The following is a 15,810-nucleotide window of genomic DNA, read 5'->3' on the forward strand; positions in this document are numbered from 1 at the left end:
GAGTGGTTAAAAGGAATGTGTAATGCTTCTCATTTGAAGTGGGGGGGGGGAGGTAAAAAGCTAATTTTCTCTAAGTTCACTGAACTGCATCAGTTACAAGACGGTGATTATCCAATGACTTGTCACAAAATCTTGTGCCTAGCTCTGGTAGGCCGAGACCGACGAGCAGCGGTGGCTGAAGTCGAAGTAGGAAACGCAGCTGCGAGCGCTCCCGCCCTCCCCCACCCCGCCTGGTGCTTTTCCGTTTCCAATCGAGAGAGGCCATCAACCGTGGAGGAGGTGGAGGGGCACCCACACCCCAAGCGGGCTGTTTCCCTCGTTTCCCACCCACTTTTACTTCCCCGTCGCTCTGCATTAGGCCACCCCCCCCGGACCGGTTTCTCCATCTCCGGGTCTGTCCTTGCACGTCTGGGGCAGACCCGCCCCCCCTCCCCGGCCTGCGCGGCGGCCGCGAGCCTTCGCCGCCGGGCACTGCCGCAGGCCCCCGACGCCCCGGGTCGCGTCTCCCGCATGGTCGCAGCGGCCCCCCACGACGACGCCACCCCGCGCTCGCAGGGACGCCGTCCGACACGGCGCGGCCCCGCGGGGCGGGCCCGGCCTCCCGCGGCGCGGGCTGCGGGGCGCGGGACGCGGGGCAGGGAGACTCACCGTCAGGCCGGTGCCCAGCACGATCACGTCGTACTCCTCATTCATGGCGGGGGACGGCGAGGACCGAGGCCCAGCGAGAGCACAAGGCGCGGGGACTCGAGGGGCCAGCGGCTATACGACCACCCGGGAGCCACAGGGAAAGAGCTCAGGCCGGTATTGGGGCCCGACGGGAACGGGGAGCCAGGGCTGGAGCTGAAACGGAGCTGGAGAGGAGAGAGGCCGGCCGCCACCTCAGACGGGAAGAGAAGAGCGGGGCAGGGAGGGGAGGGAAGACGGGGAGGGCAGGGAAAGGCGGGCGGCGACCCGGGCCTCCGCAGCCGGGGCGGGGCTTAGAGACGGCGCTCGGAGGGCCGTCGATCACACCCTTCCCGCTCTCTCATTGGCTGAGTTCCCGTCGCCCGACCAACCTTCGTCCTCTCCCTCCTCTCGCGAGAGGAGGGCGGGCCGTCCCTCTGGGGGTTCCGGTTCCCCGCCCGGCCCGCTGCCACCGTGGTTGGGGGCGGAGGAGGCGGCCGGGCGCGGGCCCCTGAGGGCCTGCAGTGGGGGCGAAGCGCGCCCGTGGCCGGAGAGCGGCAGTGCGCTTCGTTACTCCCTCAGTGGTGTGGGAGCCAAGGCACGCCCAGGGCCCCGAGACCTCCCGCCGCCCTTGGACTTTGAGCCCGTGGAGGGCACGTGCGCCGGAGCCGGCGGCGCGGGAGTCTGCTGGGGACGCGGGCGGCCGCGTCGGGCCCCGCACTCCCGCCCTCGCACTGCCGGGCTCCGTCTAGTAGCCTGGCTCCGGCTGCGGCCCGGGCGCTGTGCAGGCCTCGACCCGGCGTGCTCGCGCGGCCGCGCCTACCCCCGTCATTGGCAGCTTGCTTTGTGTTTCCTCCCATCCGGCCTCCTTTTTCTGAATGAAAAAGCCCCCACCGTCTTGAAAGCAGTTCAGAGATCACAGGCTTTATCTTATTTCCCGCCCTTTGTCGTGCTTGCTGCGTTGCCCCATGTGCGGCCCGAGGAAAATTAATGAGAAGAAAAAAACCCAGCTTTTAAAAAAAGTAACCCTCAGCACAAATGAAGAGGAAGGCCAGATTTGATTTGGAAGCGGGTCTGCGCCTACTGAGAGCTATAGCTCGGGCCAGCTATAGAAATTGTAGCTGACCACATGGGAATAGGGTGAGGCCATGAGTGTGGAAGAAACATTCCTTGTGTGCCTTCCATCTCCTCTACTCCTGCCCACCCCCCAGCCCCCCAACTTTTTAGGATTCCCACTGGAATCTCCAGCTTTGGGTAAAGAGATGGGTGTAAGGAGCGGCTTGTGTTCTCAACCAAAGAGAGGAGGCCCTATAGAGCCAGTCTGGACAAGTGATTCCCCTAAAGCCTTGGACAACCTGTGTTTACAGCCCGTGACAGGTCTGCAAACTCAGACAAAAGAGTTGGTATTTCCTTCTAGAGTTACTCTCAAACACAGCTGGAGAACTATTCAAAGTGAATCTTGGTAGGCAGAACTTCCTTCATATTTACATCATTCAGATTCCAGAAATAATGTAACGGTGTTGTACAATGTTTCTTCACCCCAGAAAGAGTTTAAGAAAGTGTGTTCTATCAGACCATGGACCTTGGGGGGTGAGGGGGGAGTTTAAATTTACATACCTTAATTGGATTTGTATACATCAGTGACCAAAGGAATTCCTATGAGTAGACAAAAATCAAGTGCAAAGTTGACTACTGAACCCATTATGTACCAGTGGGTGTGACTGATTTTTCTGTTGGCTTTAAGAAGGTCCTGCTGTTCTCTCCGAGTATGTGCACATGTATTTATACACACAAACTTAGAAACAACAGAAACTTCTCACAGTTCTGTAGGTTACAAAGTACAAGATCAAGGTGTGTCTGGTGAGGGCCTGCTTCCTGGTTCAAGTTGTCTTTTCACTATGTCCTCAGGTAGTTGGAGGGAAAAGGGATCTCTAGGGCTACTTTTACAATGTTACCTATATTTTTGAACTGACTTGAAATATTGACCCATTTTTTATTTTTATTTATTTATTTATTTTGTGGAGAAAAAAATTTATTTACAATCTAGGGTTGTTGAGTTGACCCATTTTTTAAAAACTAGCAATAATGAGCCTGGCTGGCTCAGTCAGTAGACCATGTGACTCTTGATCTAGGGCTCATGAGTTTGAGCCCCATCTTGGGCGTAGAGATTACTTTAAAAAAAAAAAAAATCTTGGGCGCCTGGGTGGCTCAGTTGGTTAAGCGACTGCCTTCGGCTCAGGTCATGATCCTGGAGTCCCTGGATCGAGTCCCGCATCGGGCTCCCTGCTCGGCAGGGAGCCTGCTTCTCCCTCTGACCCTCCCCCATCTCATGTGCTCTCTCTCTCATTCTCTCTGTCTCAAATAAATAAATAAAATCTTTAAAAAAAAAAAATAAAAAAAAAAATAAAAATAAATCTTTGGGGCACCTGGCTGGCTCAGTTGGTGGAGCATTCAACTCTTGATCTCAGGGTCATGAGTTCAAGGCCCACATTTGGTGTGGAGCCTACTTAAAAAAAGTAAAATAAAAAATAAAACATAAAAACTAGCAATAACATAAAGAGCCTTTTTCATGTATTGCCATCAACCTCTAAATGTTGAGGCTTTTAAGCATATCTGCTGAAATATGTTACCATGTTTTAAGTGAAGGGCATTTTATCAATATTCAGATGGAGTTAATGAGAAACTTCGAGGCATTGGATAAGGGATCTGAATTTAAGGGTAATGAGGCTCTTCAATCTGATCCCTTACACTGAAGTTCAGTTTTGTTGGCAGTACAAGTCCTGTGGCCCTGAGGAAGCCCCCCCAAAAAACAAAAACAACTAACTGATTTAATCCAAAATTCTATGCCTGCTCTAGGATCTTCATCACCTATTCTAGTTGCCAAGGAACTTGGTAGACAACAAATACTGTTTATGGTGAAGTAGCTTGAAAGCCACTAATTGATTCTGTGTATTAGAAGCCTCAGTTCCTAACAGAATGAAACCTTAGGTTTGGGGGAAGTGGGTGATTGGTGGAGAGGAGTGGAAAATACCATCCCTCTGGAAGATATTTCAAGTCTTTGTACAAAGCAAGAGTCCAGTGTGAGTGTTATTTATACGCAGGTGCTTGGGAATCATTGCTGATCTTTTGCCCTGAGCTCCCACCAGCTCCTTACGGAGGGAGATACTGAGTCCAAGGAAAAGAAAATCAGAACGAATCTTCATCCCGGCCATCTTTCTGTCCTGAACCACTGCAACAGTTTCTCACCCAGTTTCCCCTTCTGTCTGGGCTGACCATTATCTTCCTAAAATGTAAATCGGATCATGTTCATGCTGCTGCCTATCTTTTGCTTTTAGAATAAAATGCAAACCCCTTACTTTGGGCTAAAAGGTATTGTTGAACCTAACCTTTGTATCTCTCTCCAACTTCATCTTGTATACTTCTTGCTCACTACACTCCAAACACACTAGTCTTTCAGTTCCTAAAATCTGGTCAAACTTTTAACCACCAAGGGCCTCTGCACCGTGGTGGGTCCCGTAGCTACTAACCCTCACTTCCCCTCTTACACCTCTTCTCACAGCTGACGCTTTCCACTTCCATAAGTTTCGACATGAAAACCTTCCCTTGGGGTGCCTGGGTAGCTCAGTCCATTAAGTGTCTTCCTTCAGCTCAGGTCATGATCCCAGTGTCCTGGGATCGAGCCCCACGTTGGGCTCCCTGCTCTGCAGAGAGCCTGCTTCTCCCTCTCGCTCTGCCCCTGCTTGTGTGCTCGCTCTCTTGTTCACTCTCTCTCTCAAGTAAATAAAATCCTTAAAAAAGGAAAAGAAAAGAAAAGAAAAGAAAACCTCCCCTGACCACGTTATCTAGTGTAGGTAGTTTCCCCTCAACTCTTATTCTCTAATCACCCACTGCTCATTTCTTTCATCGATTTTTATCAAATTGGTAATTACATTCTTTACTTGTTTTTGTCTGCCTACCAATCAGAATGTAAGGTCCATGAGGGCAGGGATAGTATCTATCTTGTGCAGAATTATGGCTCTAGAACAATGCCGAGTACCTGGCACATGATGAGTAAATATTTGATGAATGAATAAGAGACCTGGAAGTTGATCCCTAGATCAACAAGGACTACATGTGATGAAATAGGTACCAGTTCCTCTTGATACTTTTGAAAAGGGCAGCTTTTCCTATTGCAGAAGATACTAAGATTATTATTTTAGAGGGTTTTAAAAAGAGGGTTCTATAAAATATAAATCTGTTTAACATCTGGAAATCTAATGCTGAAGATAAAACATATTAGGATATCTAGAAAAAAATTTAATTAAATCCCCAAAATAAATATTTCCTAGTTTATGATAGATTCATTTACCCACACCCACCCAGCCCCACAAAGTGCTCATCTGCTCCCAGTCTCCATCTGAGTGGAGACTGGCTCCACCCTGGGTCCAAACCAGAATTCTAGATATCATCCTTGATTCTGTCTTCTTTCTTTCCTTCCACATCTATTCCTATTTTCCTTTGCTGTGTAACAAACCACCCCAAAACTTAGTGGCTTAACAATGTATTATTATCTCTAATGGTTCTGTGGTTGAATGGACTCAGATATGTGGGAATTGCTTGGGTCTACAATGCAGTTGTAGTCAACGGCTGGGCTGGAAGACTGAAGACCAGACTAGACTGGACATCCAACATGGTGCACTCCCATGGCTGGCAGCTGATGCTGGCTGGGAGCTGGGAGCTTAGCTGGGGCTGTCAACAAGATCAGCTATGTAGGTGTATCCTCTCCACTTGGCTTGTGCTTCTCAAAGTACGGTAGTTGTGTTCCAAGAGTATAAAGTTCCAAGAAACAAGAAATGGAACTGCCGGGCTCTTAAGGCCTGGGCCCACAGACTGGCACAGCGTCCCTTCTGCCATATTCTGCTTGTCAGAGCAATTACAGAACACACCCAGATTCTAAAGGAGGAGCCCTAAGCCCACTCATCAATGCAAAGACCTGCCAGTGAATGTGTAGCCATCTTCACTCTACCACAATACCCCATTATGTTCTGGCCATTCCATCTCATAAAAATCCTCCCAAACCCCCCAGAATCTCCAACCTCACTGCCTCTACACTAGTACAGACCACCATCAAGTTCTCTCCTAGATGAGTGCAAAAGCTTTCTTCATTGGCCTTCGGTTTCGGTGTCTCAAACTTGTTCTCTGTGGTATAGTCCAAGTGATCTTCATCAAAATCAAAAGTGACTGACCTGACCACGTCTTTAAAATCTTTCCTAGGCTTCCACTGCTCTTAGGATCAAGTCCAAACACAGGTTATTTCCTAAGATGAGCTTCAATGATCTGGTCCTCTATTACCCAGTGGACACATCCCTCGCCACAGTCCTCCTCCACCCTCGCCAGAGTTTCTGATTCATTGCCACACTAGTCAGTGTCCAGCCAGAAGAACACAAGCCACTCTAGGTATTTTATGTAGAGGCATTATGCGATAGGGAATTGGTTTCAAAACTTGAAAGGGCTGGAGAGGCAAAACAGAGAAGTTTCCCCGGAGGTTAGGAACAGCCTGAAACTCTGGAGCAAGAGGGAAAATGGCACCACCCAGCCTTCAGGGTCCCCGTGCCGTCAGCCTGGCCCAGCGCCATGAGTCCCCTCCCTGGCTGCTCCGGATGCTGTGACTGCAGATACGACCAACAGGGGAACGTGGAGGCTTTTCCTGCCTCCTGTCTGCCCCCAGCACTTTCCATTGGCAAAACTCACCAGAAGCCAGTTGGCAGAGGGCTCTGGGAAGGGTGGTTTGCTGACTCAGCCCCTGCAATCCAGAGAAAAGCAGGGATGGAGCTGAGGGCCGACAGATGATGAGCAGAGCTGCTCCGAACATTTTTCTGTTCCGTGAGCTTGCCATGCTCCTTACCTTCTAGACATGCCTTTCCCTCAGTCTGGAACATTCTTCCCCTATCCCTCTATGGACCTTGCTTTCTTCTGCTTGTAAGAATCCTCAGTGCAGATGTCACTTCTTCCACAAATCTTTCCTTACTTCCCACTCTGGATTAAATTCCTCTATTCTGGATTACCAGGTACTCTCTACGACCCTTCTCTTGGCACATGGCACCTGGGTTGTAACTGGGTGCTTACCGTTTGCTAGTCCTATGGAGTTGTGTTCCTCTCAAGGGTAGAACTCTACATTTTCATCTTTTTTTCCTTACCACCTAGATCATACGAGGCACTAAATAAATATTTAATGCAGGGGTTCATAACCTGGGGGATAATTATGATGGCCTCTAAATGGTCTGTGAACCCTCAGATTTGTATGCAAAATACAGTGCACATGTGTATTTTTCCAGAAAGAGGATCCACCGTCAGATTCTCAGAGGGCTCAGTAACTCCTACATGATTAAGAAATTCTATGTATGGATAAGGAATGAATTCACAATATTCTTAAGACTTGGGTAAAGAAAAATATAACTTCCAGGAAGAAACTGAGTATCAAAGACCGTCTCAGTGGCTTACCCTACATCACAACTTTTATTGAATTTCTGTATATAGAGAAATGAAATCAGTACCAAGACTGATGATGTACGTACAAATACAAAGTAATATGCAAAATAGAAATCATTAGCAAGTGCAATTAGTCGCAGCTCTATGGAGTGCTTTAAATATAATGATGAGGAGTTGGTAGAATTGGGTGGGGTTTCAGGTGTTGTGGCCAAGCAGGTGAGTCGGGTGTCCCAATTTCCAAAAACTTCATAAGTGTAGGGCAAGCATGTTCCAGATCCTTTCCCCTTTCAGAAAGCTTCAACTTACTCTAGCCTCTAACTACAGAGAAGTGGTGGGAAAATAGCATGGCTGTCAAGGAAAAGCAATTGCCGTTGACTGAAATGATGATTTATTTGTTCCATCCTCAACTAGAATGATCTCTAAGCTGCCCAAGCCTTAATGTTTCTTAGGTCACTTGAAAATCATTGACTTAAATGTTTCTTGTATTAGTTTAAGTTACTTTGGTTTCAAGTAACAAAAACCGAGTCAGGCTATCTCAAGTATAAAGGGGGATTTATCAGAAGGATAAAGGGGCAAAAGAGTAGTCAGGTCTCTGGAAGGAACTGGAGTCAGGAATTGGAAAACTGTCTCTAAGCCCAGCTCATCTCTGTATGGCTTCTTCATTATTTTCTCTCTCTACGGCTGACACTGCTTTCCTTGGATGTGGAGGGTGGGTGATGGCTGGCCGCCCCGTTCAGCTGAGTTACACCACGTCTATCCAGATGCTCATGATAGGGCAGGGTTCCTCAGCCTCACACTGACATTTCAGGCCAGAGCACTCTTTGGTGGAGGGGGTTGGGGGCAGTCCTGGGCACTGTAGGATGTTTAGCAGCACCCCTGGCCTCTTCCCACGAGATGCCAATACCCACCCTCTCCCCGGCCCCAGCTGTGACAATCAAAATGTCTCCAGACATTGCCAGTGTCCCAGTGGTGGGGCAGGGGGTCAAAAATCACCTAGGGTGAGAACCCCTGGACTAGACTCTCCAGGTTTTCATAATTCAACATCAGATTCCCAGACAGAGAATCTGATGGCCTAGCTTGGAGTCTTGTGTCCAACTTGATCCAATTAACTAAAGCCGGGGCATAGAGGCGCATGACAGAAATATGGCTACCAGGAGTCCACATTCATGGGGAGGGTGGCCAGGTCCCAGAAAAGAGGAATGAACAGACACTCTAGTAGGTGTCCATGACATTTCCTTCACCCTAGAAGTGAGGTGCTCTAGCCTGACTCTATGGACTCTACTCATAGGTGGTTTAGGAGAACATCTTCCCAGAGAGAGATTTGTGATATCTATATACCTTTAAATTTTTAACCCCAAATCTTCCACTATAAGGCTTTTGAAATAAAAATATCTGATTTTTTTCATTTATCTCTTCAATAATTATTTATTCTGTCTCCTCTGTGCCAGGCACTGGATTTGGCCTTAGTGAGCTAAGTAGATTGGATCCTGCTTACACATTTTAACTCCAGATTGATTTAATGGTTGTGATAGTATAATCCTACTTTGGGTTAGCTTCTTTTCATTTCAAAGCTATTTTACCTTTGACATCTAATTACTATTTTTAATTCTAAAGTTTTTAAATCAATTCTCTTCTTTATACCAGTGTGGGGTTACCTGCCCATCAGAACTGAGTGGTAGTCTTGGTATACTTACCAGCAATTCATGACCACATGCTCATATTTTACTAGAATAGTCAGTTTTGACCACTGAAACTCAGTTGCCCACGGCCCTAAAAAAAATTCCAAGGTTAGTCTTGACTCCTACCAGAAATAAATAACAAAGTATTAGGAAGAACATCTTGTCTTTTCTCAGATAACAGAAAAATAAGTTCTCATGTTAGCTGGCAAATAAGAATTCACTGTGCAGTGAAGTTTATATAGAATGACTCTGTTAGGTTAAAAATAAGGTTTACAGCTTTTAAGCTCTGCCCACCTCCCAAAACAGCATGCTGACCTTCCAGTGTGTGTAGCCTAAGTCAGTATCTCCCGGCAGATTCTCTTCAAGGAGAGTCCCATGGTCCTGTAAGTTTGGGAAGTGCTGCCCATTATGTCCTCCTTTGGGAGAGTCACAGTGGAGATTGGTAAGGTCCCTGAGAAGTTTCCACGGCCACAGTCATTTTGGAGAGAAATCTGGCCGTACTTACTACATCTCACATGTGCAAATCCTACGTCCCAGCTCTCTATTCCTGGGGACACATCGGAAAGACATTTTCTGGGATATAAAAAGCAGCACTAAAATGTTCATCCAATTCTAATACAGGGGAGCCAAGAGTGGGAGGTAAGCTCCAGCAGCAATCAGAAGGATTCAACCTCAATGTAGCAAAGAGGAGGAGGCTGAAACTAGTTGAGACAAGAGGAGATTTCAAACCCACACCACTGTTATAAACTTTGACAACGTCACACGCCGTTCAAGTGCACTCATGTGTGAGTGCCGGAGCGCGAGTCAAATAGCCACGGCATTCATTAGAGAGTGGGGGTGGGGGGAAGGACAATAAAAGATGGAACTTGAGACACAGCATGGTGTAGATTGAGCACACGCCTGTACCTTGGTTCCCACCCCAAGGTCTGCTAAAATGGCACAAAAGGAAGAAAAAGGGTCTAAAGCTTTGCATTCAGAGAGAGCAAAAAGGGAGTCTGCCACTGGATGACAGCAGACCCTCAAGTCTACGACCTAACAGACCAGAGAAAGCTGAACCATCACAGAGGCAAGGCGCCGAGAAGCAAACTCACTCCAGCTAGAGGACTCCAGAAAAGACCACAGGAGTTAAGGGGGCAGGTGCCTCGAAGGCCAGGCGGGGAAGTGGGGTAAGAACGGAACTGGTCGACGGTGCCTACAAGGAGCAGTGGGTTCCTGGATCCCCTCTGCCCCCAGCAAAAGGTGGGTGGTTGACTGTGGACAGTGGAGTCAGAAGGGCCCCAGTTCTGGCAGGCCCGGAAGAAATAGCACACCACCCCCAAGCAAACGGGATTCCGCTGTGGGGTGCCGACAATGCGGGAAGCAGGGGGCATAGGGAAATCTCTGTACCTTTGGCTCGATTTTGCTGTGAACCTAAAATTGTTCTAAAAAATAAAGTATGTTTTAGGGTGGCCTGGGGGGCTCAGTTGGTTGAGCGTCTGACTCTTGGTTTCGACTCAGGTCATGATCTTGGGGTCGTGACATGGAGCCCTGCATCCAGCTCTACGCTCAATGGGGAGTCTGCTTCAGAGTCTCTCCCTCTTCCTCTGCCCCTCCCCCCATGCTCTCTAAATAAATAAATAAATAAAATCTTTTTAAAAAATAAAAAAAATGGGGCGCCTGGGTGGCTCAGTTGTTAACCGTCCGCCTTTGGCTCAGGTCATGATCCCAGGGTCCTGGGATCGAGCCCCGTATCGGGCTCCCTGCTCAGCGGGAAGCCTGCTTCTCCCTCTCCCACTCCCGCTGCTTGTGTTCTCCCTCTCGCTGTGTCTCTCTCTGTCAAATAAATAAATAAAATCTTAAAAAAAAAAAGGTATATTTAAAGAAAAACGACCAAAAGGGGGCTCCTGGCTGGCTCTGTCAGTAGAGCATATGACTCTTGATTTCAGGGTCGTGAGTTCGAGTCCCATGTTGGGCATAGTAATTACTTAAACAGGCAACAACAAACAAAAAAAAAAGGAAAAAAAAAGGCAACCGAAAGTTTTAAAGAAATGTTCTGGGATAGAATCTCATTTTAAGAAAATAAAATAGAGCATTTTCATTTTGAAAAATCAAAAGGAATCCACACGGCACTTAGCAGGTGAGAACACTGGGTCACAGGGAGCCTCCCTCGTCCCCACTGGGCACGGCTGTTGCCGGCGCCTGACGTGGGCATCCAGCGGTGGTGGGTCTGGACCCGCCTCACTGACTCCTCTGGTTCTCCAAGGCCACAGGCGGATACCTGGCTACTCAGGTGAGTGTCTGGAAGCAGCAGGACCCCTCCTCTTCTGGGGGGATGAAAGCCTTACCCGTCTGCATCAGTCTGCAGACCTGGGCTGTAGACAATTTATTCTTGCCATCCTACATGTTCAGAGGAGCGTATCGTCATGTTTCTGTTTGAATTTTGCTTTGTCAGAAGGTGGTCGGTCTCCCGACCCTCTTGTAAGGGAGAATCACTGGTCCCAGTTCACCTCCACCCCCCTTCTTCACATCACTTAGAGCTACTGGATTCTAGAATAGCCTGGAAAGGACTTTAGAAGCCTTAATCGCCCCATTTTATGGTCGAGGACATCTCTGGCTGAGAAGGTTTACACAGCTCATAACCATCATCTCTCAGTGAATTAAAATAAATTTCTCTTCCGATGGAATCCAGCCAACATTGTATGTTTTATATAAGCCTTGCTTTAGGCTGTGAAGATTTAAATGTGGACCCAGAGAAGCACCTGCGGGGCTCAGTCGGTGAAGCATCCATCTTCAGCGCGGGTTGTGATCCCAGGGTCCTGGGCTCGAGCCCCGAGTTGGGCTCCCTGCCACCTGCTTTTGCTCTGGATTCCGAAAGCACATCCTCTGCTCTCTCCTGTACGCTCTTTCCCGCGCTTTCTCTTTTCCCTCTCCTCAATTTCTCTTGCCTACTTTCTTCCTGTCTTAGGTCTTTCTTCCCACGGTACCTTTGACACTTTGCCAAACCACGGACGGGAGAAGGCGGCAGGACATAACTGTTTCCACCCCGGATGCACGCGGGCTGCCCGCCTCCCCCACCCTGCCCTCCTAGCGCTATCAGTAGTCGGCTTCTGGGGCTCTGTTACCTCTCCAGGGCGCCTGGTCGTTCTCTCTCTCTCTCAAATAAATAAATTAAATCTTTAAAAAAAAAATAGATTCTACAGATTGTTTCATCTCTGTACATACAGATCTACATCTCGCTCTTTCTAACAGTTCCATGACATCCTGTAATTCAGCCTCATTACTATTATTTTTAGGTTATAATATTAGAAAACTTTATGAAGACAGAAGGTGGAAAACTGTTTGGGGACACTCGTGTAAACACCCAAATAAAGAGTATCCTGCACCTTTTTGGCAAAGCACTGCATTCGTGGCAGGACACGGGATTCCCCCCCAAGGAACATGCAAGGGGTTGAACGGTGCCCCACAAAAACCCCATGTCCCTGGAACCTGTGAATGTGACCTTATCTGCAAAAAGGTCTTTGTACGTATAATTATGGATTTTGAGATGCGATCATCCTGGATTTAGGGTGGACCCTAGATGACCAGAGTCCTTACAGGAGAATAGCTGAGGGAGAAGCCACGTGGCCATGGAGGCAGAGACGGGAGGGACGCAGCCCCAAGCCTGCGAACGCTGGAGCCCCCCGGAAGCTGGAAGGGGCAGGAGGACCCTCCCCTAGAGCCTTAGGAGGGAGCACGGTGCTGCCGACACCTTGGTTTCAGACTCCGGCCTCTAAACCCTGAGAGAACACAGGGCTAGTTTGGGGTCATTTGTTGAGGCAGCCCTAAGAAACTGAGTCACAGCGCTAACCTAGATGTCACGAATCCTACTCATTCTGGGTCTTGGTTTCCTTCATGTCGAAAAGGGAGACGGTTGGGCCACAGGGTGTGAAGTTCCTTTGTAGTGTGAACAGTTTCCAACCGCGTTTGGGATTCCCAAGGCCGTCCTTGTGGCTGCATGGTGGTGCGGCTTCTCCTTCGCCCCATACTGCTTCCCTCCCCACCCTCTCCACAGAGAGACTCCCTAATGAGCCCCCTGCCTGCCCCCCAGCCCCATCGCCATCCCAGCAGGGGGCAGGGAACTTACCGGCTCGTGTAACGGAACCATTAATGGGGTAGCAGCACAGAGACCCAGGATCGTACGGGATCGCGGGTTCCACCCGAGACCTGCTCCACGCTGGCCTCCTAGTGGCCTCCCACAGAGAGAGACCAGACTTCATCGTGTCTCCGCCCACTGAGGGCAGATGTAGGAAGGGGCTCAGATTGGCCCAGTGTGGGTCAGGCCCCCAGCTCCAGACCAGGGAGGAAGCCGCATTTGGAAAACGATGGCATCTGTGTAGAGCAGGTGAAGACTACAGCCCGATAGCCTGAGAGGCAGAGCGGGCTGCTGAGCAGGTGGACCGATGACTATTGGCCATGGGGGACCCTCACTTGCTACCAGCTGAGCCCTCGCCATCGCGTCCAGGGGCCAGCAATGAGGTAGCTCTGGCAGGCTGAGACCTTGGGGGCCCGATGAGCCCTCTTGCTGCCCGCCAGTGTTGACCTTTTGTTTCTTCACATGGTTTAAGGCACCTGGAGGTGTATTCCTCACAGGATCTAGACGGGGTACGATGTGCGTCAGCTGGTGAGCTAGCTGAACTTGCTAAAACCCATTTAGATACACACTTCAACCCATTCTAGCCCTTCAGAACAGAGCGAATCCACCAGGACAGCAGGCCTTGAGGTTAATATGAAAAATGTAACATTAAGGGAACAAAACAAATTAAGAAGCCCTGAGCCCTAACAAAGCAGATAGAGATCCCCAGCCCTCTCTCATGCCGTCCTCACATCTCACAACGGCCAGCTCAGAAGTCCACAAGCTCTGCTGAGAGAGTAGATACCTCGAGGACTCTGCATGCCCCTTGCCCCACCCCTGCACACAGCTCCCCTTCCCTCCCTCTGCCTCTGTCCCCCGCCCCCGCAGAACTGCTTGCACCTGGATGCACCTGGACCTGGCCCAGGCAGTCAGTCAGATTTCCCCTCCGGCCAATTTGAAGTCACGCCCCAAAGGTGCAGCGAGTCCATTCAGTGCTGCTCGGCCAGGAAGCGGTGTGGGGTCAGATGAGCAATAGCCACCTTTAACCACAAAGTGCAGAGGTCAGGACGTGCAACTGCAGAGAGAGCAAGGGACCAGGAAATCACTTCCTGGGTTTTTGTGCTGAAGCCATCAGATAAAAGGAAAAGGGTCCAGGGGCGCCTGGGTGGCTCAGTCGGTGAAGCCTCTGCCTTCGGCTCAGGCCATCGTCCCAGGGTCCTGGGATCGAGCCCCGCATCAGGCTCCCTGCTCCGTGGGGTGTCTTGCTTCTCCCTCTCCCACTAACCCCTCCCCCTGCTTGTGCTCTCCCCCGCCCCCCTGCAAATAAATAAAATCTTAAAAAAAAAAAAAAAGGAAAAGGGTCCAAACGGACGCTGCCCCCATCCACTAGCCTGCTGTCCCTCTCACCCTTCTTTCATTTAGCCTGGTCTGAGGTCTTTTACATCTGAGGACATTTACTCTGGAGCTTCCCTCACACCTGCCCCCAGTGCCTGGCCCACACTGGGCTCGGAGCGATCGTGTGTGGGAGGCGGATGAATGGACGAACAACCCTCCAAGGATGAAGGATTCGCCATGAAGGCAGGGACTCCTCCAGTGGAGAGTGAGGGCGGCCACAGGAGACTCCCAGGAAAGGGAGTTAGCTTAGGGATTGTGCAGCACAGCTCAGCTCAGAGGAGACTGATCATTGCTCTCGGGAGGGAGTGCAGAGAAACATGCATATTGCAGGACAGGTAACTGGTGAATTGCCGGGGAACAAAATGTGAGCAGGAAGCAGATTCGACTTGTCAAGATTCTCCAAACAACAGAACCAACAGGATACACAGAGATATAGATGAGAGATCTACTACAGGAAGTGGCTCACACACGGCGGCCGAGAAGCCCCACGATCTGCCATGTGCTGGCTGGAGGCAGAGCCGGTGGTGTTGCTCAGTCTGAGGCTGAGGCTCAAGCCCCAGGAGCACTGGTGTCTGAGGGCAGGAGGAGATGGATGTCCCAGGCCAGGCAGAGAGCAGATTCACCCTTCCTCTGCCTTTTTGTTCTATTCAGGTCCTCAATGGACTAGATGATGCCTCGGGGAGGGCCACCGAGTCAAAGGCTCATGGCTTCCGGAAACATCCCCACATGCCCCCAGGGACAATGTTTTATCAGTTACCTGGGGGTCCCTAAGCCCACATCCCAGAGAAGAGCTGGATTTCAGATCCTCTGTTATTGAGCGCGACAGCCTCACGGACAGACGGGGCCGCTGGGGATCGGACTGCAGTGGGAGCAAGCGATTTGCTGAAGTCATGTGGTCAGTTAGTGGGGAAGTCATTGGTTCCAGAAGTCCTGGGTGGCTGCAGAGTGAGGACTGCAGGGCGGTGGACACAGCGTTTGCAGGCCCTGCCCCCGGAGTCTAGTGTAGCTCAGAGCTGGACACAGAAGAAGCGACGGAAGCTGAGAGGCGGGGTACGGAGGAGAGCAGGGGGCCACGGGCGTAGGGCAGGAGACACCGGGCAGATTCACGTCATCAGCTCCCCTGCTGCTTTCCGCAAGGCCGAGCCATGGGTCCTCTGCAGGAGCTGTGTCCGCTCCACCGCGGTGTCATGAGGTAGGCTTCACACCCATCCCCGCTGGAGAGACGAGGAAACCGAGAGGTATTTACACCACCAGTAAACAGCAAAGCTGGGATTCCAACAAGGGTGTGTTTGACACTCCAATCTGGGCTCTCTAGGCTTTCTGTGGCAAATTATAGAAAGCCAAGTCCAACTATCTTCAGGAAGAGAATATTTGGGATCACACGATTTAAAAGTCTGTGGGCTTTCAGCATGGCTGATGTAGAGGCTAATAGAATGTCACTGGTGTGTGTGTGTCGGGGGGGGTCTGTCCTTCTGGTGTGTGTGTGTGGGGGTCTGTCCTTCTGGTGTGTGTGTG

General features: G+C 50.1%; 1 protein-coding gene across 1 annotated transcript in view; it reads right to left on the reverse strand.

The window, feature by feature from the left end:
* The window catches only part of GDI2 (GDP dissociation inhibitor 2), a 31,038-nt gene extending 30,104 nt beyond the window's left edge, over window positions 1–934 (reverse strand). The window contains exon 1 of the mRNA XM_032426075.1: window positions 649–934. Coding sequence (XP_032281966.1) covers window positions 649–693 — 45 coding nt within the window. The 5' untranslated portion in view covers window positions 694–934. The remainder of the gene's footprint in view (window positions 1–648) is intronic.
* Between the last annotated feature and the right edge of the window lie 14,876 nt (window positions 935–15,810).

This window comes from Phoca vitulina, unplaced genomic scaffold (assembly GCF_004348235.1).
Source record: "Phoca vitulina isolate PV1807 unplaced genomic scaffold, GSC_HSeal_1.0 scaffold33, whole genome shotgun sequence".
In the NCBI taxonomy this organism is placed as follows: domain Eukaryota; kingdom Metazoa; phylum Chordata; class Mammalia; order Carnivora; family Phocidae; genus Phoca; species Phoca vitulina.